Genomic DNA, 25335 nt, shown 5'->3' with positions numbered 1-25335 from the left:
CAGCTCCACTGACCTCCCAGGAAGCAAGAGACACAAACTGCAATCAGCTCTCTACATCTCTTGATTCAGTCAATACTGAGCTAAAACCCTTCTATTCTGGGCGCCAGCAGCATCTCCTTGTAGCGTACTCCTGCCATGTGCTCTAACACTTGCAAACACCGTGTACAGCCGCGAATGGGAGTTACACAAATGCAAAACATGGATTTGCCTCTGCCTGTCCCTGCCTCACCCCGGGTGCGTGCCTGGCCCAGCTCTCATCTCCCAAACCAGAAACCAGCACTCACAGCAGCATCCCCGAGCATCTCCCTGATGAAGACTCAAGCTAAAAACAGGAGTACTATATTGCATGTTGATTTTTGGGATAGGTTTATGAATCCCCACTGTATCCATGGCCCTTTCCGCCCCATCTTACACCAGTACTGTCCTCTCCAGAGGATTAGAGAGTTTTAAAACTGAAGCAGATGAAGAGCAGCCCTGCTGAGGTGAGCACTTGGTACACAGTAGGAGATGGCTGCAGGAGGGATCCAGGCTCCAGTTCAGCCTGAAGACTGGAGTGGGGAGTGCTGGGAGGCCCTCAAGGTCCATTTTCACAGCCTCTGTCACAAAGACATGTGGCCATTTACTGCTGAGCATCCCCTTATGGTCGGTAGAAAGTGGAATCAGCAAGAAACTGCCCTTCCATCGCCAGCCCTGGGTGGTGGCTTGACACCTATTGACATGCAGAGAGAGGCGAGCAGAGCCCGCAGAGGATGTGAGCAGAGCTTTGCTACCCCAGCGCAAGGAAGTGCTGGGCAAAAATCAATGTCACTGCCCAGCCTTCATTCCATCCTCCAAGCCTCAGCCCTTGCTGTGAGAGGAGGGCAAGCAGCTCACGCAAACCCTGCGCAGCTCCTGCTCGGGTGCCTTTTGGTGTCTTGTTATCCTTTCTCTTCAGGTTTTAATTATTTCCCTATAACAGGTGGGTTCTCAGTGGAGCCTGGCTCTCCAGCAGAGAGGTTCTCGTGGTCACGATATTGCTTTCTTAGGTGTCTTTCAAACCAGCGGGATACTGCCCGCGCAGTTAAACTGACGTTACTCGGAATTAAGCACAGCCTGGCAGGACGCCTGCGCTGCTCAGACAGCTGAAATCAAAGTCAAAAACACACACAAACATCCCTCTGTGCTTAAGGCAGCCACACAAGAGGGAGGAGGATGCCATCCGCATGCGGGGCATCGCTGCGGGCAGGTAGAGGAGGAGAGTCCCGCTTCAAGTCAGGACCCTGTGTTTCCTTGGGGCTGTACCGGTCCTGAGCAGGCATTGCACAGCCTGCAGGATCACACACTGCTATGGTTGTAACAACGTGGAGCAACGCTGATAGAGAGTTCTGCAAAAGGAAGTGCCTGGAGGGCTGCAGGAGTTGTTGGAGGATTGTCCTTTCTGTTTTACAGCAGTTGCAGTCACATCTGCCTGCTCCCTTCTGGTTGGCAAGAGTTTTGCTGCTTATTAAAGTCAGGGGGTTTGCCTTTTCCACGGTTTCTGAACCTTCTCCTATTCATGTCAATGGCTTTCTAGCAGGGTCACCTGAAAAATGACTTGTACTTTCCCCCCGGCAGGGCAGGGGGGAGTGATGGGAGCAGGAAGACAGATTGATAGGTAAATAAAAGCCTGAATGAATCTAACCGCTTGACTGAAGACTAATAGGGAACAAACAGATTCTTTTAACCAGGGATGTTGAGGGAAGGGCGAGACTTCTATGAGAGCAAGAGTTCTGTGGTCAAAGATCTCATCCAGGGCATGGCACAGAGCAGCTAAAAGCAGATTTCAGATGAGTTCCTATGAGCCAACAGTCACCATGGAATGGTGTTGCTGCTCCCTGAGGGCTCCTGCACCCAACCAGTGGCACAGGAAGCCCAGCTTCCCACTGGGATCGGAGCCCTTTTTACCCCTCCCAGAGGTGTTGAGACGGTATTTCTTGTTCAGACAACGCTTTGATGCAGGGCCGAGCTCTTAGCCTGTATTGATGGGTCAGGGGTATTTTTATTTGGCGTCAGCATTGTTTCATCAGCTAATAGAGCTTGTTGATTTTGGCACGGGTACGTAAAAGGAGAAGGCTTTATTTATTCATTACACATGCAGCCAAATATGATGTTTAGTTTAATTCTTAGCTAAACTTTCCTCAATGACATGTGGATATAAGGCTCGTACTAAAGAACTATTTCTTTTCGTAGACTGAGGGCTAAGATTGGAAAAAGCAGACAAACTTTTGGGCACAGAAACCCTTTCCCCTACATTCTTAGCCCATCTCATACGTATCTACCCTACCATATCTTCATACCCCTCACAAAGGATTGTGAGTTTGGGATGATTAGAACTAATGTCAAAATTCTTAAAGTAAGAAAGAGAATAGATTTGTTTCAGGGATGCTCTTCCAAAAGTAAGACCTATTTAAAGGTCTATATTATATAGACCTTTTAAAGACCTATATGGTATTAGGGACAATTACTTTGCTTTTGTGCCAAAATTCAGCAGCACAAGAAATCCACTCTCTGCTGTCAGATTGCCCATGGCATCCCAGTCAGGGTTGTAGGGATGGAAAGCTACATCTTTTCCCATTTGTAAAGCCCTAACAGCCCTCTTTTCCCCTTGAATCCCCCAGTACATTAAATTAACACCTGGAAAATTCTCCCATTTCCTTTGGGAAGAGCCTGGAAAAGGCAACTGCAGCCATTTCCATTGGGATGAAGGCTTCTCTAATCCACCTTTTGCTCCCATCCTGCCACTGCTTTCGAGTGTGAGACAAAGGGCTGGGGCCTTTTGGTTTCTGTTCCCACCCTTAATCACTTCTCAGCATCAGGGCTGCTGCAGAGAACGCTGTTTGAAGTCAAGATCAACGGCTCCTTGCCCTTGGGGCCAGGCCCTTGGATTGCACGTTATTAGCTGCTCAGCAAATTGCACACCGCTGCTCTCCCATCACAGAGGCTACTCCGGGGTGCAGCAAGATCTTGGTATTACAAAAGCAGAGGCTTTACAGAAAATGAAAGAACACAATTCAGCTTTGAATTAGAGAGTGCTGAGCAAACAGGATTGCCCCCCCCAAGACTGTAGCAATTTCCTTAAATGCCCAGTTCAGGATTCATCTTGTTGTAAAGTGGGATGCTGCTCGCCTAACAAGGATCATTTCCACTTGCTGATGGAAAAAGGCACGGCGATAAAAATCAGGCTGTCAAGTAGATTTAATTGGTACAGTGAGCAGAAAGTTTACCCCCACCTTGAGCGAGATGGGGAGGAATAAACTGCTTTTAAGGAAAGCTTTGCTTTTCAAAGGGAACAGCATCCAGATGGGAAAAGCTGGAGAGACCTGACTCCAAAGACTTGCTGGGGAGTGCAGCCAGAGCCAGGAGAGCAGCTCTTACGGTCACTTGCACATCAGCTCCAGGTATCAGGTTTTTCAGTAAGCAACTTTTGAAGGTGAAGGGATTCAGGGGAGTCCTTCCTATTTATTCATTTTAAGATCTGTATTGGATTCTACAGCACAGATAGGATTTCCCATTAAACTTTAAAAGGAATTCTCCCTCCAGAAGAGATTGCCTGAGCAGGCTCCTTCCACACTCTGGTTTCCCTAAGTGAAAGTCCAGTTTTAACCTTAGTTGAGCCTGATCCCACACTGCAAACAACCCTTTTACCTTCAGGATGTTGAGGTGTGAGGCTTTGGCTGACCCAACCCCACAACACTGCCTGTTGTCCCACACGAGTGACAGCGCATCCTTCTGTTCCCACTGTAGCAGCACTACAAGCTGCAGAGCCACAGTCAGAGCAGATCATTGATCCATCTGAAAATCACCTCTGCAAAACCACCCAGACCACTTTGCTTTCTGCTTCTGCAGCTTGGCTGCAGCGCTGCATGCTGAGTGCTTGGCTGCAACGCTGCATGCAGCAACAGCTGGGTCATCTGCAGCAGTGACAGGCAGCAAACTGCAGAAGTGGGGCTGTAAATCACATACTGCACTGGACGGGTGCTTCTCGTCCCATGGTTACTCTCTGGGACAGTGCAGTGATGAGCAAGCAATCCTGATGCCCTCAGCACCTGGTTCACCACATGGCTTTGGGAAGCCAAAATGGAAATGAGCCCAAGCAGTGATAAAACCCTTGTCAAGCACTGCTTCCATCTCTAGCAGAGCCACAGGCTCCTGTGGCTTCACTGTTTCCTGCTGAGCTCAGCCCCACTCACCAGACCTTGCATCCCACCAGTGAGGGGCACAGGGTGGTGAGGAGCCAGCGATTGCTCCATGCCCATCTCATGCTGTCCCCTCCCAACAGCAATGCAGCAGCAACCAGGGGGTCCCAAGGTGAACAAATGCCTCCTGACCTAGATGCTGAGCTCCATCAGGCAATGCTTGGCTAGCAGAGCCTGAATTCCTGACCTGCTGGAGTTCCTATGCACACGAGCTGTTGCTGACCTGCTTAGCAGGAGTTCTCCACCAACATGGTGTGAGCACCACTGCTACCGCCCTCTCCAAGGCATCCATCTCCCCAGGCACCCAGCCTGCAGTGCCAAGTACGCCCCAGGCGTTACTCCAGCAGTTCAATGCAGTACACATGTTCCTGTGCTGGAAAACACCAAAGAGGTTTTTCCCCTCCATGGACCACGCAGCACTGCTCAGTGACCATGCAGGGGATGTCTTTGGGGAGAAGCCAATGCTTGCAAAGCCCTCGCTAAGACCCACTGGCAAACAGCAGTAAAGGCTTCCAGCCTTCGCCCCAGGCACATGAGCCATCCACTGCAGCCTCAGACATGTCCCATGAGGTTCCCAAAGTCCCCCAATGTGCCAGGGCACATTTCAGACTGACCACAGCACAGTCCCAGCCTCCAACAGGCACCTACTGAGTTGTTCCCCTAAAACAAAGCGTAAAGCATCCAAATACTACAGCAGAGTGCTTGATGGGGCAGACACAGGAGCCCTAGTTAGAGGTAGGGGTACCCACCACCCAACCATGCTACCCCTGCAATGGCTTTGGGGGAGATCTACACCTCCATTTGAGGACCACAGCAAAGCCCCCTCTCCCTCCCTTTTCCACCCTCAGCTTCCACATCCCATCAAACTATCAGGGCCTCTCTTACAGAATAAAATATTAATAGTGGCATAGCGAACCTCTCTGCAAAGCCTGCGTGTATTGAGCTTACACGGCACACAAGCTTTTAGAGAGCAGGACACTTTTCCTACTTCCTAAGCATTTTCTTAGTCCTGAATCAATAATGCACTCCGAGCCCGGCACGCAGGTCGCTGCTGCTGCTGCTGCTGCTAGGGGCTGTGGACATGGGTACATCTCTGTAGCAAGATGCAAGGGTTTAATAACCTGGCAGAGAAGGGATAGGGCAGGATCCAAAGAGCTTAATTTGTAGACAAGATTTAGGGAAGCGCCCTGGGAAGAGCAAAGCTTGCAGCTCCCGGGTACTCAAAGCCTAGGTTTGGACATGAGCTAAAAAGCAGTGAATGGGATTAAACGCCTGCATCTTTGAACGCGTGCCCGTGGCTGCGGGCTGAGGGATGTCTGATGCATCAGCTTCTGATCCCGGGCTCCAGGTCGCCCGGTAACCCAAACACCTGCCAAGGGAGCGGGTACAGCCTTGGCAGGGGGGTGATCCCAGGGCAGCAGGAGGATGGGGTTAGAGCCGCTCACCAGGGGATTAGCAGCTGACAAAGAGCTGCTCAAACACGATTCCATGGGAGGCCGGGCTGCAGGCGATGTGCGTGTGTGCCCTGCACAGATGAGATTATCTGCTTAGGAGTGGAATTTTCCGGGCAGTGTTAACCCTTGTGTCACACGCAGATCAGATGTAGAGCATCCTTCAGAGCAAGGTGCTGGGCACTGGATCCAGCATGGTGCTGCCCGGCCATCCCGGGGCTTTGGAAATGGAAGGACTGCCCCAAAGTCACTCTGTTAATGGAACACTCGAGGCCCTTCATGAGAGGTCACCTGTGGATTGGGCTGATTTCAGTCTGGGGGTTAAAATTCACCGGGTAACCAGATTTTGTGACCGTTTCTGGCTGAGCCAGAGTGGGCGTGAAGGGATTTGTGTCTGTGCACGAGCGCTTGGGTCATCCCTGTGCGTGAGGAGCAGTATCTCCCCTCACATCCTCCCTCTGCAGAGGTGATGCTTCCTGCCTGGATGTCAGCCTCCTGCAGAGGCTGTATCACCGAAGGTGCACAGATCAGGTCAGACCCTTTTCATGGGGGTGCGAAGCAGACCACAGGGAGAGCTTCAAAGACAGCGCAGGGTGAAGAGCAGAGATTTCCTTGACCCTCATGGTTTGCCTTGACTCTCACACCAAGCCTGAGTGAAGGAGCTCAGCTGCAGGTGCATGAGTGAGCTCGTTCTTCAGAAAGATGGAGCCCCAACGCTCCTGGTGAAGCCTGAACCCCCTCCTAAAATCCCTCCCTGCCTCAGTTTCCCCACATGGGGATATGACTTTGCACTGCCACCACACAGCCCTGTCTGGCAGTGTGATGTCTCCCCATCGGTGGTGGAGAGAAGGGCATGGTGCTGAGTTAGGATGAAGTAGGAATGCGATGCTTCTCGACTGCAGAAGCAGGCTGGAGGGGGAAGGGGAAGAGCAGCCATGAGCAGGGGTTGATTCTCTTCTCCAGCGGAGAGATGGGCCCAAGGGAGCCCGAGAGCCTTGAGCGAGCGGCACATGGTTCAGTGAATGAGAACCTGCTCCGGGCCAAAGGGAAGAGGCGAAAAGCAAAGGGAAATGTCTCGCTGAGCGCGTGTGCTCACCCCGAGCCCGCGTTCTGCTGACTCACGCTCTCCCGAATCCCGCACGCAGGCAAAGTGTGTCCTAACGCCCGTGCCAAGGGGTGACCTTGCGCTCGGACAACCTCGGATCCGGGAGGAAGGGGAAGGAAGCGGAGGAGCAATCAATCCCCCAACCCACAGCCGGGGGGGAGGCGGAGGGAGTGACATTCAGCTGAGCCAGAATTAGCAGCAGGTCTGTGGAGGGACCCCATTTCCACCCTATTAATAATTCATCCCAGCTCTGCCTTTACCTGCTCACAAACAGCAAACAGCTTGTTAGCAAGGGTGGTTTTCTCCCCTTTTGCTGTCTCTGCCCTAATAAGAGCCTTGTGCAAATGACTGGGGAGAGGAAGGAGGCAAGGGAAGGACGCACAAGCAAGCAAACCACCTCACCAGCTCACCCTGACCTTCTCCATCCCATTGCCACAAGGCCCCCCACCCAGAACTGCCCTTCCACTGCAGAGGTGAAACTGCAGAATAACCACAGATGCCTCCCCAGGACCTGCCAATGGGCCATTTAAAAGCATCCTCGTGGAGGGTGACCATGAAGAGGAGAGCAATGCCTGCAGGGTGTGCGGACAAGGGGTTTGCTGGAGCATTCCCAAGCACCTGCACAGGCAGCCTCTGGGAAAACTGTATCTTCTACCACATGAGACCGCTTTGGGACTATCTAAAATATATAGAGCTTGACCAAAGTGCTATTTAAAAAGCTAAGCAAATAGAAGAAAACGTTGCATCTTGAGGAAAGCTATTAAGACCTGGTTGCGAATAGGTGCATTTTGCATTGCCTCACTGGGGACCCCTCTCTGCACACCAACAGGCATCCCAAAGCAGCGCAGGCAAAGCTGTTCCTGATACGTTGGGCAGGTTTGAGACACATCCGTGCTGCAGGGAAAGCCTGCTTGGGCATGGAAGGATGGGGCCTCCCCATATTCCCTGGAGCATTGAGCCGGGAGGGCGCAGACCTTTACCCAGGCTCACAGGGAAGGGGCAGCGTGGGGCTGTTCGGCTCAAGAGGAGCCTTGTATTTCTCCTGTTATCCCCCTGCTCCCAGCCATCCCTGCCGGTGAGTTCTGCCACTTGCCAGCTGTTGGAAATAATCACTGTAAATTAATTACCATTGCTTCACCCCCTGATCCCTCCCAGCCCACGAACAGAGCGAAAATTAATTGCCAGAGAGTACTTGCCGTTCTCTCTGGGAGTCCCATCCCGGCCACCAGCAGGGTATGGTTTATGCCCTGAAGCATGAGATTTAATTACCCACAAATGTTGGGTTTGATCATAAAATCACCTTGTCTTTTCATAAACCCAGACAGAGCGGTTGAACCTTCAGGTCAGAAGCAGCAAGAGTGAAAACACCCCCTAATGATGTCAGGATGAGCCTGTGTTTTCTCCCCAGTAAATGCAGTTGTTTAGGAAAGAGCATCCTGTGTGTCCTGGAGCAGTTATTGGATGGAAAACCAAGGAAGTTTCCCAAAATATGCATTGATCAGGGTGGCCCTTGTCAAAACCTTGTGTGGGAGAAAATAGCTGTGACTCTATCAGTGGGGAGGATGAAGGTGATGGAGCCGGGGATGGCATCTTCCCTGCTTAGGGGGTTATTTCCCAGTGCTGAATCATGCTGCTGACAGGAACCCACAGCCCAGCCAGGATAAGGACAGGGACAGAGATCCCTGAAAATCCCCAGCAGAGCCAGGGAAGCTCATACCTGTCATGAACTGCAGCTGGGCATAAGGAAGCAGGAAAGCAAACACAATTGGTTTGGCTTTATCCTGCAGCCTGATGAGCAAAGGGATGCAGTTTGGTGCTGGACAGGGAAAAAAAATACAGCTTTTGGTTGTCCCCTGCTCCTGTCCACAAGATAAGGACCCTCGTATCTCCCATGGCCATCAGTCCTTCCCATGACAGACGGGTTGATCAGGGAAGGGGCAGCTGCAGGACACCCATGGTGTCACTGGTCCACATCAGGTACAAGAGCAGGGCAAGAGGGATCAGGTGCAGACAAGGATTTTGCTGATGCAGTTGTTTTGCAGGACCTGGAGGAAATCTGATACCAACTTAAGGGCTTTGTTGCTGTGTGAGTCAATGCAGGGACTTTGTGAGCCTCATGAGATAACCTTTAACAGAAAAGGCAGCACCGTAGGTGCCCGAAGAGAAGCAGAAGGGATGCAGCCGAGAGCTCCTTGAGCATCATGGCTGGATGGGAGAGATGCTAAGGAGGGAACTGTCACCTCCCAGGTGGTTCAGGCCAGGGCTTTCTTGGCCATAAGCATTCCCAAGGAGTGAAGGTGGTTTCTGTGCCATCCCCTGCCCCATTGAAATTGCTCCAGCAAGCACCCGACTCACAGGCCAGCAAAACGCTGCTTCCCTGGAATTACTGCTGCTGTTTCCCCTGGGATCACTTGTGTCACTCGGCAAAACTGCATGAAAACCTACAGATGAGAGGGGCAGCACCACACAAACCCCTCTCACCCACAGCCCCTCCGATTCCCTTGGCCAAGGCACCATTAAACAAATCACACTGGGTTGTAAGAGCCATGATGAGCATCCTTAGCTGAGAAGCACAAACTTTCACACATCTACTTATTTTTCCTTGCTCAAAACCTATTTTTTCCCCTGTTATTATTACTACTACTATTATTATTATTATTATTAATTGTGGAGCTGGTGGTTGCAATGCTTTCCAGCTTGCCTTTGGCATGGAGATCTCCCAAAAGCTGCAGTTTTATTTCCGTGCAGCTTTCACCATTCACAACAGATGTCTGGTTTGTTTAAAATATTCAACAGCCTAATGATTAATCAAGTAATTTCACCTACAAAAAAAAAAAATACAATTTTATGCTATGAAGCTTCGAAATGGCATTATCTGCTTGGGAGAAAAAAAGGAAACCAACTTTGTGTGCTCATTAAGAGCTCTAGAAACCAGCTGGGCTTCTATTGTGGCTGTTTCCCCCCATTTCCTCCCTTCCCAGCAAGGTGGGGAGCAGCTTTGCTGCAGCATCCTGGATTCCTATCATCATGCCTTGTCAGACCAATATCTTGTTTCTTAACTCTTCCTCAAGGAGCAAGTCCCTGCTGTCACCTTCAGAAAGTCTCTTTTGCAGCATTTCTGCCCAGCACCAACCCCAAGCACTAAGAGGAGGCAAAACCTAAAGGCTGGGTCTGCATTTTCTACAATGAGAGTAGTGGAACACTGGAACAGGTTGCCTGGAGAGGTTGTAGATGCCCTACCCCCAAAAACATTCAAGGTCAGGTTGGACAGGGCTTTGAGCAACCTAGTCTCATTGAAGATGTCCTGCTCACTGGAGGGGGCATGGACTAGAGGCCCTTTAAAGGTCCCATCCAAGCCAAACCATTCTATGATCTGCCCCATGGAGGCACAATGTTGCTGTGATGCCCTTTGTTAGGACAACTTATCCTCAACAAGGCTCTTGCAGTTTGCCCCTTTGGGCTGAGCTGGTGCTAAGCAATTTACGGTGCTTTTTGGTACACCCCCAAGAAATGAGCAACCAGAAGAGCTGGAAACCTGCAATATCTAGTTACTGTGAGGACACTCACCACTGATTTAATGGCATAAGACTCCAAGCGAACTGGTTTATTTTAAGCTCACTGAGACCAAGTTTGCCTGGCTAATGCATTCTGACTTTTAGATTGAAGACTTAAATATCTTGAGACTTTGGGCAGATCCTTTGGAGGACACACGGTTTGGAGGAGGAAACCAGAGTCAAAAATAACACCTGGAATTGTTTCAACAGTACTATAACTGATCTTACTAGGACCAACGGAGCAGCCACAGCATGGCCATCTGCTTCCGCTCCCCCCTGCCCTCCCGGCTGACTTCAAACCACCCCACCGGCACAAAATGCATTGAGCATCCCGCGGAGGAAGGACAATTCAATAAGCCTGAAACCAAAAAGGAACACTTCATTTTAGCAGAGGAAGCTGTAGTGGTGTGACTCACTCCATGGCTTTTGAGGCTACCCCCCCACACACCTTTCAGCGCTGCCACTTAAAGGTTATTTTTGTGTTTGCCCTGTTACAACCACACAGCTCTCGAGCCCTGCACTGCTCCAGAGCATCGGGGTGGTTTAAGACAGCTCTGGTGCCTGCTGAGCTGAGCATACTTAAGGATTGGGATGCACAGGAGCCATCAGGGATTGTGTGTTCATTCCCTGGGACGAGCATATGGGAGACAGGCAGAGTTTTGGCTCCACTTCTTCCTGCTCTTGACCTGCCAAGTTCCCTGTCAGGGACATGCCTGGCCAGGCCTGTCCCTCCAGACGGGACACTGGGATTGGGATCATGCTTGTCAGACTCTGTTGCTCCTGGGAAACCTGTCCCGCTCTGTACATCCTTCACTTGTCAGAGTAATGCTTTCTTATTGTGGCCTGTCCTTCTCTGTGTAGTTTGGACACTCCTTAAGGAAGCCTTTAAAGAAAGCCCTGATAGGGGCATCATCCATAGCCCTGAAGGTGAAGCTGGCCACTGCGGCCAGCTCAAGATGCAAATAGTCAGTGGAGACTCATCTTACACCAGCCCAAGTGCTTTGGCAGCCCTAATGGCTGCCACACGCAAGGAAAGGAATCCACATGGCCAGGACAGCTCTGTGCACAGACTCCTGCTCATACAGAGCCTCTCTGAGAGGCAGGGCAGGTTTATCAGGGAGATTCCTGCTACCATCCCAATCCAATTCCCCTCCTGAGCCCACCAAGCCACTGCTCTACTGCACCCTCCTTCAGACAAGAGGTGGAAAGGGACTTCCAGGATGGTCTTTTCAAGACTGTCCTATTAAGCCATCTGTATGACCACATTGGCGGGAGGACCATACTGCAACACAATATGTTGCCTCATATACACAGGAAACATACTCAGAGCCCCCGGTGCTTCAGCTGATGGGGATTTTTCTTCCTTCTCCATCAGCCACTGCTGAAAAGCTGTGCTAAGAGGCAGCTACATCCCCCAGCAGGAAGCTGTGTCTCATTAGCAGAGGTAAACAATTCCCCTGAACGTGACAAGTCAAGAGAGCACATTAAATATGTCAGAATCTGAGGGGTTTTTTAATCCCTGCTCGGGAGCAGGGTGTTGTGACAGGAGAGGATGCCCCAGCATGGCACAGAGCCCCCCACTGCACCCTAGCAGGCATCTCCCCTTGCTTGGGGCATCTCCCCCTGTTCAGGAGGCAGGTGAGGTGCCCTCAACCTCACCCACCTGAGCAAGCTTCAGCACTCCCCACTGATTTCCCTTGCTCAGTTGGCACCGTTTCACACAAGATAATAAAAACTATCCACCATGTGCTTCTAAAACATCAACCAAAGCAACCATTCAGACTCCTCCCCACACCAGAGCTCAGCAGCTCCAGCTGCAGCCCTTCCAGCACACGTGGAGATGGCAAAAGCCACAAGCCACTCAAGTCAAGGCAGTAACAGGCAGAGCAAATCTCTGCACGGCACTTGCAGCTTTACCATTGGGTAGGTGCATGTGAGAGCAAGACAGCGCTGCAAACAGTGTGAGTTTTGCCCTGTTTTATCAACTGGCTTCTGTTTTCCCTGGCAGCTTCATGCACACACACACACAACAGCACATACTTTATTTACAGGAGTCCCCTTTTCTCCCCAAGGCTGCCACCACATCCCCTGCAAAGGAGCCTGGTGCTCACGTACAGATCAGCTGCTCGCTGCTTGGTGTTATCCCCGCTGCTGCCGGAGCAGCCTCCTGCCTTATTTACAGCGTGCTACTCACACGCTGCTCAGAAGACAGAATTATTTATGTCCTCGCAAGCTTTTCCAGGCTCCTCAATGCTGTGGTCTCCACTCACTGTGCAAACAGTTGCTCGCATTCAGTGGGTGTCTCTGAGCCGCAGAGGGGCACCAAAGGCCATTTTACAGACACAGAGTGGAGAAGCTCTAAGTAGTTCCCAAGCTGGCAAAGCCCAGATTCTCCAAAGCACCTCATGTTACACAGCAGTATCCATGTTCAAAGCAAAGCCCCACTTTGCACCTGAGAGCACCCACTTGTACAAGCCAGACCCCCCTCCTCTGTTTTGCCTGGGGTATACACAGGGCACCCTAAGAGCAGATCACAAGCACTGAGAATCCAGCTGTTTCCCAGGTCAAAGCAAGCCCATGGTGCAGGATCAGTCCCCAGTGCCATGAACACAGAAGCAGCCTCTTCCCATGCTTGCAGTAGGGCTCTCCCAGCCCTGGGACTCAACCAGCCTTCACAGCCCACAGCTCTGCACCTCATTTCATTGAGCCCCCAGGTACCAGCTTCACCTCCCTGGCCCCAGTACACAGCACCTCTCCATAGGATGCTGACCACACACAAAGCATTCACAGACCGAAGCACAAAACCCAGCTCGGTCTTACCTTGCAGGTCCGTTGTGCTCAGGAGGGTCAGACCTCACACCCCAGCAAGCTCCTCACCTCCAGCCATCAGCTCTGAGCATCTCCAGCTGCTTTATCACCTCTTCCTCCTCCTCCTCCTCTGCCAGGTGGCTCTGCCTCCCTGCCAAGGGTCCCACTGCAGCAGAGCCTGATGGTGAACCAATCCCTCCCTGATCCTGGGGACTTTGAGCCTGAGAGGGAGGTGAAACGACTGCAAAGAGATGCTTCACATGCAGAAGAGATTTGCATTGTGTTGCAGAGATTTTTTTGCAGATAGTACCCACATTACAGCCCCACATCATCCCCATCTGACCCACACTCCTGGAGGCAGGGGCTGCAGGGCAAGTGATAATGGGCTTTAACACACACACACACCCACATGGGCAAGCAATAAACCCATTGGCACAGCTAGCCCTGATGGCTGCCTCCAAAACATCAACGTTTGGGGTGTGACCTTGACAATGTGTTCAGCACATGTGGATTTGGGTGTGTGTCCCCCTGCAAAACGAGCGAGCTCAGCCGTGTGCTGTCACCTGTGGGCAGAATAGGACGGCGGGAGCTTTCCTCCCATTGCCCAGGCCTGCCTGATTCTTGCACTGGAGCAGGGATGAGCACAGCTTTCCATACACTTGCAACGCAGCCAAGTTTAAGCGAAGTTTCTCAGAGGCTGTCTCAGGGAAAGAGCTTTCTATGAAATTTGCCCCCGTGCCAAATTGTGAGGCCTTTTTCCAAAGGGCCTTTCAAAGGAAACAGTTCAGCCGTTCTTACAGCAAAGGCAAAGCCGCATCTGTCTTAAATTCATGCTCAGAAACAGCATCATCCAGAGCCAGACCCCCGGCGTGCTCCAGTTCAGCCCAGCAGTTCACATTTGACACAAGCAGCTAAAACCAGGGCACAGTAACGGTGTGAGCTCATCTGTGTGCACGCGATGCCCATGTGATGCGCAGGCGTTGCCTTGTCTCTGTGACCATTATTGTTGTTCCAGGAGAACCCATACCTGTGCAGTGATGAGTGCGACGCCTCCAACCCGGACCTGGCCCACCCGCCAAAACTCATGTTTGACAGTGAGGATGAAGGGCTGGCCACGTACTGGCAGAGCGTGACGTGGCGCCGGTACCCGGAGCCGCTGCTGGCCAACATCACGTTGTCCTGGAACAAGAGCATCGAGCTGACGGACGACATCGTGATAACCTTCGAGTACGGCCGCCCCACCATCATGATGCTGGAGAAGTCGCTGGACAACGGGAGGACTTGGCACCCGTACCAGTATTACGCAGATGACTGCATGGAGGCCTTCAGCATGCCAGCACGGAGGGTCCGGGACCTCTCCACCACCAGTGCCAACAGGGTCCTCTGCACAGAGGAGTATTCCCGCTGGGCGGGCTCCAAAAAGGAGAAGACCGTGCGGTTCGAGGTGCGGGACCGCTTTGCCATCTTCGCTGGCCCCGACCTCAAGAACATGGACAACTTGTACACCCGGCTGGAGAGCGCCAAAGGGCTCAAGGACTTCTTTACCGTGACCGACCTGCGGATGAGGTTGCTGAGACCGGCCCTGGGAGGCACCTACGTGCAGAGGGAGAACTTGTACAAGTACTTCTATGCCGTCTCCAACATTGAAGTCACCGGCAGGTAACGGCTGCTGTATTTCTTTGGGTGTCTCTTCTCCAAAGAGGGATGAGAAGAGGGTTACTGCCGTAAAACTAAGCCATCAGTGTTTCTGTTGACTGGTGTGATTATCAGTGTTTCTCCCTCTAATATCCCTTCTCCCCAAGCAGGGCAGCATCAGTAATAAAACAGATTTGTCCTTGCAGGCAGCATCTGGGGCACCTCCAAGGCTGTGTCTGAGAGAAGGGCTGTGACCTCCCAGAGCTGGGACACGACTTGGATGGATGGATGGGGTCTGGTTCCCTCTGATATCCCATCCCCAGCTCTGCAAACACAGCCAGCCTCTGCCCAAGAATCCCAGGGGTGATGCTAGTGGATCTGGGAATGCGAGTGAGGAACAAGGCTCACGCTACTGAGCACCAGCTCACTGCCAGTACAAGTAGGATGGGTCACTGCGAGTCATTCCTACACCCTTGGAGCAGCCCCAGTCACCCCCTCTTTCTGTAGCACATCCCAACATACCTGGGGCAGGGGAAGGCAGAAGAGGGTTTGTTTCTCCTGGCTTTTGTTTTTCATCCCTCTGTACGGTGCCATATGTTACGGTATGACATCAACCGAAACAGCAAAGTAAGGTGGAAAAATGCCGAGATGGCTGATTTCCCACCCAGCTTGTGGATTCAGCGTGTGTGAGACTTACAGGCAAGAGGGGAGAAAATCTCCCCATCACCCACCCCCTGCTAACGAGAATCACCACAGCGACAGAGGAGCCGTTTGTATCGGTTCCAAACCAGCCCCTTCTGAGGCTTGCGAGCAAAACAGAACTGTTTTGTAGGTGCCACCGAGGCTGGCTTTGAACGGGCTCCAAGGGGAAGGAAGCGAGGGATGGGAGAGCCCTTTCCTCCCACAGGGGCAGGCAGGAGGCAGTGGTGAGGGGATAGGTCTCGCTTGAGCATCCTATGGGATGAGGGGTATTTTACACTTGCCCATAAGCATTGCCAGGGGTACTAAATATCCACAGTCCTCAAACGGCCAGGGATAGGGCAAAATAGCAGAGTAATGAGGGTGAAAGGGAGGGAAAGCAGGCAAAAATGAGAGAAATAAGTGCGTTGTCTTCCCTTCCACCCTGATCATAGCCAGTCCTGTCCCTGCTCCATCTGCCACGGCCCCATTCCCCAGGCTGCCCACAGGGAAGCTTGGTGTTACTGACAGCAGTGGCAAAGCCATAGGGATCAATTCCCAGTCAAAGGCCACACTGACAGGGGTGGCTGGCAGGAAGGGTTGGAGCTGGTGTATTGATTTATCCAGGCTGGTTAGCCTCTGTATCAGGGACATGGAGTATTCAGCTCAGAAAGTGGTAAATTAGGATTAAATGTTTGATGTCAGTGCAAATGGCCTTTGGCTTCCAAGCATGGAGATAACTGTGCAGATAACCGAGGACTTGTTACTGCGTTTGCGGCAGCTACAGGATACTTGATGCTTTAAGGTAGATGTTAAAATGCTCCTGGCGTCCCGAGCCCTTCACCTTTCTGCCTGCTGGTGAGAAGGGATCAGGCTGCGAACACCCAGTGGAAGCTGCAATGCTGCTTTTTTGCTGGGGCCAGAATGGGATGGGTTGGGGTTTGTTGGCTGATTCCTGGTGGCCTCAGCCCTGGCGCTGGCACACTGCCTATGTGGATGGCTGCCTGCATGGACGGCTGCCCATGGCTGCTGCAGAGCAGCAGCTCCTGCTCACCTCCCTCTTGGCTCCTGACTGCAGCTCCTGCTCACCTCCCTCTTGGCTCCTGACTGCAGCTCCTCCAATGCAGCAGGGCCTTTGGGAGGAGAGGGCTTTTCCTTAGCCAGGGACAAAGAAAACTCTGAAATCTGCTTTTCCCAGCCCAAAGCTGTGAGCTACAGCAATACCCAGCTTTGCGCTGCTCCAGCTCTCGCCGTCTGTCCCCATGTGCTGGGTCACTCCCCAGGAGAGGGAGATGCTCATGCTGATAGAGAAGAAGTCAATGCTTGTCCTGCGCTGACTCTTCCAGCTCTGATGGGCACAGGGCAGGGAGGGGTGTTTGGCTGAGGAGCTGTGGGTAAGTGCTGTATAAGATGGAGAAGCTTCATGTGAATCAACTCTGCTCCTGTGATTATTCCAGTCCCAGCAAGCAGGTTTTTGCACTGGAAAGCAATCTAATTCCAGCTGTAAGCAAAACCAGTTACAGTGCAGGGACTAAAACCAAATTAAATCTTGTGTATGGCTCAACAAGGGGTAGGTTATTGAGAGGAAGAGAGGAGAAATCAATGTGAGCCTGACAGGAGCACTGTGCAGGGAAGGGGGGAGGCAGGGCAGGCAGGGAGGGGGATGGATGCATGCTGCCTCTTCCAGGATGCGGGAATGACTGTGTCCGAGGAGGAAAGAGCATGGATGAAATGGACTGATCCCCTCAGTCCTTGTGCTCCAGGGTCCCCATCCATGCACACCCTCTGCTTCACCCCTCTTTTTCCCACCAAGGAAAACCCCAATCTCCCAGAGCTTTGGGGAAAAGCAAAAAGAGGCAAAGCAAAGGACACATGGAGAAGGGGAAGGAGTTTGCTGCCTTCTCTCCTTCTGCAGGCCAGAATGGACCAGGGTGGTCAAGAGTTTGCCAGGATCTCCAGAGTATCTGATGAATCCTGAGAGTCACTGCTGCCTTCCTGGGTGTTGGTGCAATGGACTGGTACCGCACAGCCTCCTCTGCCCACCCCATCCGCATCTCCTCCTCCCACAGCCTCAGCCAGGTCCATTTCTCTGTTCACGACTGACAGTTTATTTTTACTTTCTTTCTTCTTGATATCTATTTCTCTTGTTTCTTTTATTTTCCCCTCTTCTGCCATCCGGTCCCTATTGATCCGCAGAGTAACTGGAGATGCAGAGCAGTCAAGACAGGAATAGACACGAGCAAGCCCTTGGCCTGTGCGCTCGGGTGTGTGCCAGGCAGGGTGGGGAAAGGAAGTGGAAAGACTTTTCCCCACAGATCTCTATTCGCTGCTTGGTTTTCTCCTCGGTGCAGCATTGAACTCAGTCATCTTCTCAGGAATGGGTGAATGAGCTTTTCCCGGCTGCCGGCGCGATGAAAGCCGCCACTTCTCTTTCCATTACACACCGTGTCTCTTTGGAGTAATTCTTTCCCCTTCATAACGTCAGTCACCACAGTGCTCACCAGGGCACGCTCCATCATGGAGACATTAATAAGCCATAATTGAAGTTAATGTGCCATGGCCAGGACATGTGGATCCAGTTAGGAGAAATCAGATTGAGCAGAAGTGAATCAATTTTGGGCTGATTATTCAGATCTTTCTCCTTTGTCCTCCCTTGCCCCAGTGCATGCTGTCTGTCTGTCCGTCCGTCCTGCCAGCAATGAGCAGTCCCCAGAGGAAGGCAGCAGGAGGGAGCACTACTCATCGCCGAGCAGCCCCATTTAACAGTGCTTTGACCTGGTCTTTGCTTGGGCCAAACAGGCACCAACAAAAAGACGAGGCTTCCAGTTTTGTAACAGCACTTTCTTTCCTCTCTTCTCCAGTTGGCTTTTCTGAGGGTTTCCTTGGCTTCCTTTTTGCCTACACAAAAGAACTGCTCCTCTGCTTTGATCCCTGCCTTCCCTTCGTGCAGTTCTCAGTGCCATGTGCTCAATGCTGTATTGCTGTTAAAGGCAAAGCAGCTCCTGCCCAGCCTGGTGGCTGCCTCCTGCTTCTGCCCTCCAGGCCAGCACAATGGTAGCAGCTCAACACGCTTCCCTAATGGGTGTAGCTCAGCCCAAGCCAGGGGTGCCAGTGCAAACGTGTACCAGGGTGCTGTGCACTGCTTGGACATTCCTCCTTCTGGCTCTGTTGATGAAGTTGTTGGAGAGCCTCCAGCTGATCTTGACTTCTCCAACAAAGCTGTCTCTAAAAGGGAGGAAAGAAGCAGGTTTGGTTGGCAGAACAGTCTCTTGTTGGGGTGTTCTGCCCCATTGAGCATCTTTCCATGGGGAGCAAGGAGGGACCAGCCTCTTTGGCATCACCACTGCTTTGCAGAAGGGACCTGGGATAAACCATCTGTGAGAGCATGGGCTTCCCAGCTGAGCTTGCCCAGCCCCAGTGCCTGAGCATCACCCAGAACATAGCCACGGGCTCCCCCAAACCCCCCCAAGAACTACCCCAACAGCCCTGCACCCCTTAGCCAGCTTCTACCTGTGCTCAGCAGCCTTGGGAAGACCACAAAAAACAGGGCACGCGCTGCCTGTGCCTGTTCCCACTTCTTCCCCTGCAGCTCCTGGCTGCCAGACTTTGGGTCCCAGGAGGTAACAGCATCCTCGTGTCAAGGACAGCCAAGTCTGCGCCAGCATTGCACTGCCTTCCTCGGCCCGTCCTCGCCTCCGTGCTGGCCAGCCCCGGAGAGCTGGATAGCTGAATTCCCCTGGCATTCCTCCAGGCTGGAATTAGTTTGAGTTCAAGCAAAATCTTGCTCTTGGTCATACAGTTGATGCGCAGCAGCTGTGAGCTTGGCTTTCCTTGAGTCTCTGAAAGGATTTTACTCCCACTGCAGCAAGATGGAGGGGAACATGCAGAGGAGGGGAGGGAGAAAACCAGAGAGCTCCTCCTTCTCCAAACACTCCTGACACTTTGTCAATAGCCGGAGACGGATGCCCAAGGTCCTATTACCTGCTCCTGGCTTTGGTTTGTGAAGGTTTTTATCTCCCCTCCGATTTTGTTGCCGAGTTGCGTCCGGCCCTGAGGAGATAATAGAATTTCATCGATAGACTGAGAAGGTGATGTATGTTAAAGCACTTAATATAAAGAGACTTCTACAGGAGCCCAAATTCAATTTGGCCAATGAACTCAATTGCAGGCATTATTGCGTTCCAGGAGAAAGAACAAGAGCATTTATACACATTACTCTGCAAATATTTATGTTCACGTATCCATGTGATGTCCTCTTCACCCTTCCTCCCTTCTGTTGCCTGACCCCCTAATGGGGAAGTTTGGTTCTGTGTTTGCTTTTTAAGACAGCTTTGAATGTAAGTAACGTTCCACCAGTCAGCAGGATCTTGACAGCTGGTGAGTGTCAACTTACTCACAATAAATAGCCTGTCGGATGGGAACAGCCAGCTATAGTCTGCTCTCCACTTTGGCATCTTTCAGATTGTCTCCTCTCTGTAACCCAAACCTCAAATCATTTCGAAGGGCAGCGAGGAGGGTTCTCCCTGCCGGGAGGACTCATCTCTCCCTACCACACAACCAAAAGTGAAAACCCACAAGGAAGACAAACACTCACAGCATGTCCCTCTGACCTAACCCAGAGGGTTTTATTCAGCTTTTTGGCTCTACGGAACCCAGAAGCCTCCCTCCATGGTTTGAGCAGAAAGAAACGATGCATTTAAATGACTTTTTCTTCCTCTTCAGCCCCTGGACTGCAGGCTCAGTTACGCTCCCAGCCCTGCTCCTGGGATGAATGAACTGCCATCACCTTCTTCATCCCTGCTCCAGTCTCTGGCAATAGCAAACCTCTGACCAGCGATCTCCCAGCAAGGCAAATCCTAATATAACAGCTCTCCACGAAGGGACAGTGCTTCTTCCATGGCCCAGCCATTAGAAGCTATTTTTACCTGCTTCCACACGCACAGATGGGCCAGAAACAATCCAAACTCAGCACCCGTTATGCTTTGCCCAAAAGATTTGCTCCCTGGTTTTGCTGAGCTGCCAAAACAGTTGCAAAGGAGCAGGTAGAAAGCGGGCAAGCCACGGCCAGGCAGCTGCCGGAGCGTGCTGCGAGCAACGCTGGGGATGACAGTAGAGATGGAGAAGAGTTATTCATGTTTCCCCGAGAGCTGAGATCAGTTGAAACATCGTTTTCCTTGGGGACGGAGAGGGAAGAGCTCCCTTCAAACACATTGTCCCATGAGACTCATTAAAGGCTCATCAATTACAGTGAGAGCAAACAATTCAAGGGAAAGCTATCATAAGCCTTCCTTTGGATGGCAGTCATTAGCGGCTCTCTGCTGTGCTGCCTCTCCCCAGCACCAGAAAGGGAGCAAGGGGAAAAGACAAGACAGTGGTGATGGGGAAGCAGGAGCCAGATGGCCCAGGAGCAGGCTGGATGGGACCAGGTCGCCACAGCATCCTTGGCCGTGCAGTAGCATCCTCATAGGAAGCACAGGGTGGAGATGAGTGTGCACACTGGACTGCAAGGAGACTTGGAGGGGAGGTGCTCCAGGACTGGCTGAGCCTTGCAGGAACGGCAAGGGATAAAGAGATATCCTTTGCCTTTCTCTGCCTTATTTTCTTGCTCTGCAGGTGGGCTCCTGGACAGAAAATTAGCTGCAAACCACAGAAGAATCCTTGGAAGGAAAGCAAAGGGCTGGGGTGGCTTTTAAAGATGATTTCAAAGTCATTATTAATGGAAGCTCAGGGACAGGGGCTGCTTTCCCACTCCCAGCATTGCTTCTGTAGGTTTGCAGCACTCACCCCTGTGCATGGGCATCTCTTACATCACACATGGCCTTGGCATCAGACGCCTCTCCAGCCACTCGCTCCAGGATGCTGACCTGAAGAAACACAGGGATGGCAAACTGCTCTTCATGGCTGTGAGAGAAGAAAAAGGAAAACAGGAGAAGAGAAGGACACTTGCCTGTCAATTTTCCTTGGTGCTCCAAGCTCCGTGGTGTTCCCTGGTGGAGGCATTGGCAGCATCAGACCACACTGCACTCACCCTGAGGGAAGGGAGCAGCTCAACGACCTGCACTAAAATAAACTCATGAATACCTCGTCGAGCAAACTGTAACGTCTGGGGCCACACATTGCTGCAGCCACCTCTGCTGGAAACGGTGTGAGACAGCTTCTGTCTAGTGCATAATGCAGTTGTGTTGCCTATGAACAGCTCGGTGCAGGACTTGGGTGTCCCCTGGCCATGGAGGGTGCCAGTAGCTCCTCCTGCATGCGTGCTGGGGCTGCTCCTCTCCAAGCCATGCACCACCATGGCTGCATCCCGCGTGCTCACTGAGAAACAGCACTGTCACCGATAGCTTTGACCCATGAGCTAAAGAAAAGAAACGCTCCCAGCTCTTCAGATCTCTCCGGAGCCAAAGACACCATATTGCAACCAGCACTTGGCTGGAGCAGCCCCGGGGCTGGAGCGGGGCCATCGCTGCCTTCTGGAGAACACAGCGCAGGTGTCTGCCCCACTGGTGCTGTTTAAGCCTCATTACTAAGTAGCTCCTAACCTTTTCCTTCATCCTCTCTTTCCTGCGATGGCTGGCTGCCTGAGGAAGATGAGTGGAGGCAAGCACAAGTAGCAGCATCTTCCCAGGGGAACGGGCTAATGCCATTTACTCCATTCTCCACCAGCTGGGTCTTGGCTGGGGAAAGAGACCATCAGCGAGCACACGTCCTTGGGCTACAGACCCAGAGGAGGAGGCAGAGAAGCCTGAAGAAGGGATTGAAGCCGAGCCACCGAGCCCCAGCAGCAGGGAGGCCTGGATGCAGAAACCTGTGCACAAATGGTGTTGGCAATCAGGGCTGGCTGAAGGCACTCGGCTGTTGGCCATTAAACAATGCAGCCTGATTGATTGGGCTGCAGAGTGCTGTGTTGCGGGGTCAGCTTGCTGGGGTTACAGTTCTCTGCTTAGATTGATGATCCTCAAAGGTCAAATTCAGAAAGCAATTCCTCGGTAAAATTGATCCTTTGGATAACAAAACTTCTGTACATTAGTGAATGGGCGAGCAGCGAGAAATAGAAGTGACCTGGGCACAGCAGGCAGGGTGACCAGCTGCCTCTGCTTTCTCTTTAATTTTCCTTGTTTGCCCCAGTTAGGAAGTGAGGGGTTTCTCCGGGAAGAGCAATGCTCCATCACCCCGCAATGATGCAGGATGGGGGATGCAGGGGCTGAGGATGTCCATGAGCACCCATCCCATCCCCATCCCACTGGCAGGGGAACATGGGTGCCCTCACAGGGCAGGAGATGGCTGGGGAATGTCCTGGGAGCTGGTGCTTGGCTCCACAGCAGCGAGTGAGTGACATTTGTGTACCAGCAGGCACATCTGACTGCTTCTTGCACACAGCCGTGCATCACTTCCCTGGTAGTGAGAAGATTGGGTCCCATGGTTGGGGGGGAAGGGGGGGGTGTAGCTGGAGCCAAGTTAACAGTGAATGGGTTTCACCCCAAAACGGCTGCTTTGCCCTCAACAGGGGATGCCAGGAGCAAGGATGTGCTGCAGGCAGAGAAGGTGATTGAGGCTGCCCCAGGCTACCACGGGGGACCAGTCGGTAGTCACCCACTGCTTACATTCCCCCTGCGAGACCAGCAGGGTCCAGGACAGGAGCCAAGTGCTACCTGCCACATCATCAGAGGAAACAAGGGGGATGCCAGGCCCTACCCTCCTTGAACCCCCTCCCCTGCAGCTCTTAAACACCCCCTCAGCTGGATTTTAGGAGCACACTATTGCTGGCTCCCATCCCATTGCTCCCACCAAAGGTAGGAGGGAGAAGAGCTGCAGCTCTCAGAAGCTGTTGCTCTGATTCAGGCTGGGCCCAGAGCAGCAGTGGTGAAGCATTGACCTGCTTTAACCTGCTATCTCGCCTGCTTCCTTCTCGTCTGACTGTTCTGAAGTGAGAGAAGGAGGCCGTGCTGTGTGGATGCTGAATAATTCAGAGTCTGGCTCCACAGCATCCCAGGGCTGGGCACCACCTCTGCCAAAAGGCTGGGATAGCTCGGCTGAAATCCTTCCTTATCAGAGGCAGAGGGCACACGGTGATACACAGCATCCCTCCTATGCAGGTATTGGCCAAAGCTGCTTTCTTCCCCTGGGTGCTCAGATCCATGGCTTGCTCCCAGAGCACTGAAGCTCAGAGGCTGTTAGTGCTTTCAGACATGACGTGGCATCTCCAGCTCCTGCTAACACACAGATTCAAGTGGAGCACGCTGAGTGTGCCTGCCTCTGCTCCACGGACCGCATTTTCTTCCTTCCTCCCTTTTAGAGACTGCAGCTCCTCTGCTTGATCAGAGACAGGGCAGGGTTGTAAGACAGGGAGAGACACTGCTCATCCAGCTTATGCTGAGCCTCTGAGCGGGGTTTGGTAGAATTAAGGACAGGGAGGGGAGGGAGAGGTAAAACAAATCATACATGAGGTCACTCATCCAGCCATGCGTGAGGAGCAGCAAAGGCAGCCTTGGCAGAGCAGGCAGGCGGCTGGGGAGCATCTTTAGGATTGCCAAGGAAGAGGAGAGAGACATCAGGAGCTGGTGGGCATGCACGGTGCTGGGAGAGACCCGGCTTACAGCTCCCAGCCTAATCCAGGTTGCTTATCCCAGTGCAGATTGAGCACAGGAACCAGCAGGCCATGTTTCCTTTGTCTTCTCTGCAAGCAGTTCGTTCCCCTCAGCATCGCATCTCTTGTGCAATTAGCCCTCTAAAATGAAGCACTGCTTGGTCAGACTTCTTAACCCGTTCACATAAGGCACTATGGTTTTCTAATGGTTCTGCTTCTGAGGGTGTAAATTACTGCATGAAGCAGTAAAAACCCATTGGGCTGTGCTAAGGATCCAGAGCCTGGAATGAAATGAGAGGTTTTGGTCCCTGAAGTCTCTGTCTGATGGCCTGAGCTTGGGCCCAGGAGTCACCAGAGCCGGGTGTGAGTTATGGGCTCAGCCTCTGTGCTCTGCATAAGTCACCTCCGGAGCCTGAGCAACAGGAATGGTTGTGCACAGAGATAATTATTCCCTGCATACTGCACTACAGCTCATTAAAAGTTTGTTAATGTTTGCAAATTGCTGAGTCGTGCTTTTCGTTGTTGCCTTCTGTGGTGACGCGGGGACTAAAAGGCAGATTCTGATGGTGACTTGTTCTCTGTGTTATTTTGGTCACAGCAGGCTGCACGTAGGGAGAAGGGTTTGTGTTGGGCAGCTTCACGCTCTTGACTTTAGCACACTGCATGGGGGCCAAGGGGCTGCGTCCCACCAGTGTTAGCCATGCTCCAGCACGAGGCTGTCCTCTCTGCCTCCAAGCAAAAGCCTCCATCTGAGCTCCTCACCCAGCTTTCTGTGACAGCCTTCAGTCTCAGCTGGAGGCATTGACTCACCATTAGATGGTCTGCGCAGTCAGATGGTGGGAGTAGAGAATCTCTCATCTTGGAACAGAGGCTGCAGATCCCTCTTGGGTGAGGAAGTGGACATTGGAACCCCAGCACCAGATACCTGGGGAAAACAGCTGAGTTCAGTGAGAAAGTCCTGCAGAAGGAATGGGGAAGGGGCAACCAGCACAACTTCACCACTACGTTTTCACACACGCAGGCAGCACTGCACTAGGGGCAAGGAAGAGTGGCAGTAACACCCGACAGCTCTTCTCCTGCCTTCTTCTTCCAGGTGTAAATGCAACCTCCACGCTAACCTGTGCACCTTCAAAGAGGGCAGCCTTCAGTGCGAGTGCGAGCACAACACCACGGGGCAGGACTGCGGCAAGTGCAAGAAGAACTTTCGCTCCAGGTCCTGGCGAGCAGGATCCTACCTGCCTCTCCCCAACGGGTCCCCCAATGCATGTAAGTAACCTGCAGCGAGCCAGCCCTGGCTGCACTCCCA

General features: G+C 52.3%; 1 protein-coding gene across 3 annotated transcripts in view; it reads left to right on the top strand.

Moving 5' to 3' along the window:
* NTNG2 (netrin G2) overlaps positions 1–25335 on the top strand; it is a 44981-nt gene that overhangs the window by 5594 nt on the left and 14052 nt on the right. For all 3 annotated transcript variants that reach the window (XM_062641527.1, XM_062641525.1, XM_062641526.1), the window contains exons 3-4: positions 14148–14791; positions 25123–25295. In XM_062641527.1, coding sequence (XP_062497511.1) covers positions 14148–14791; positions 25123–25295 — 817 coding nt within the window. The remainder of the gene's footprint in view (positions 1–14147; positions 14792–25122; positions 25296–25335) is intronic.

The sequence above is a fragment of the Pezoporus occidentalis genome, unplaced genomic scaffold (genome assembly GCF_034315485.1).
Source record: "Pezoporus occidentalis ecotype Australia unplaced genomic scaffold, CSIRO_AGI_Poc_V1 ctg68, whole genome shotgun sequence".
NCBI lineage: Eukaryota > Metazoa > Chordata > Aves > Psittaciformes > Psittacidae > Pezoporus > Pezoporus occidentalis.
The sequence above is the reverse complement of the archived record's forward strand: the minus strand, read 5'-3'. Positions and strand labels throughout refer to the sequence as shown.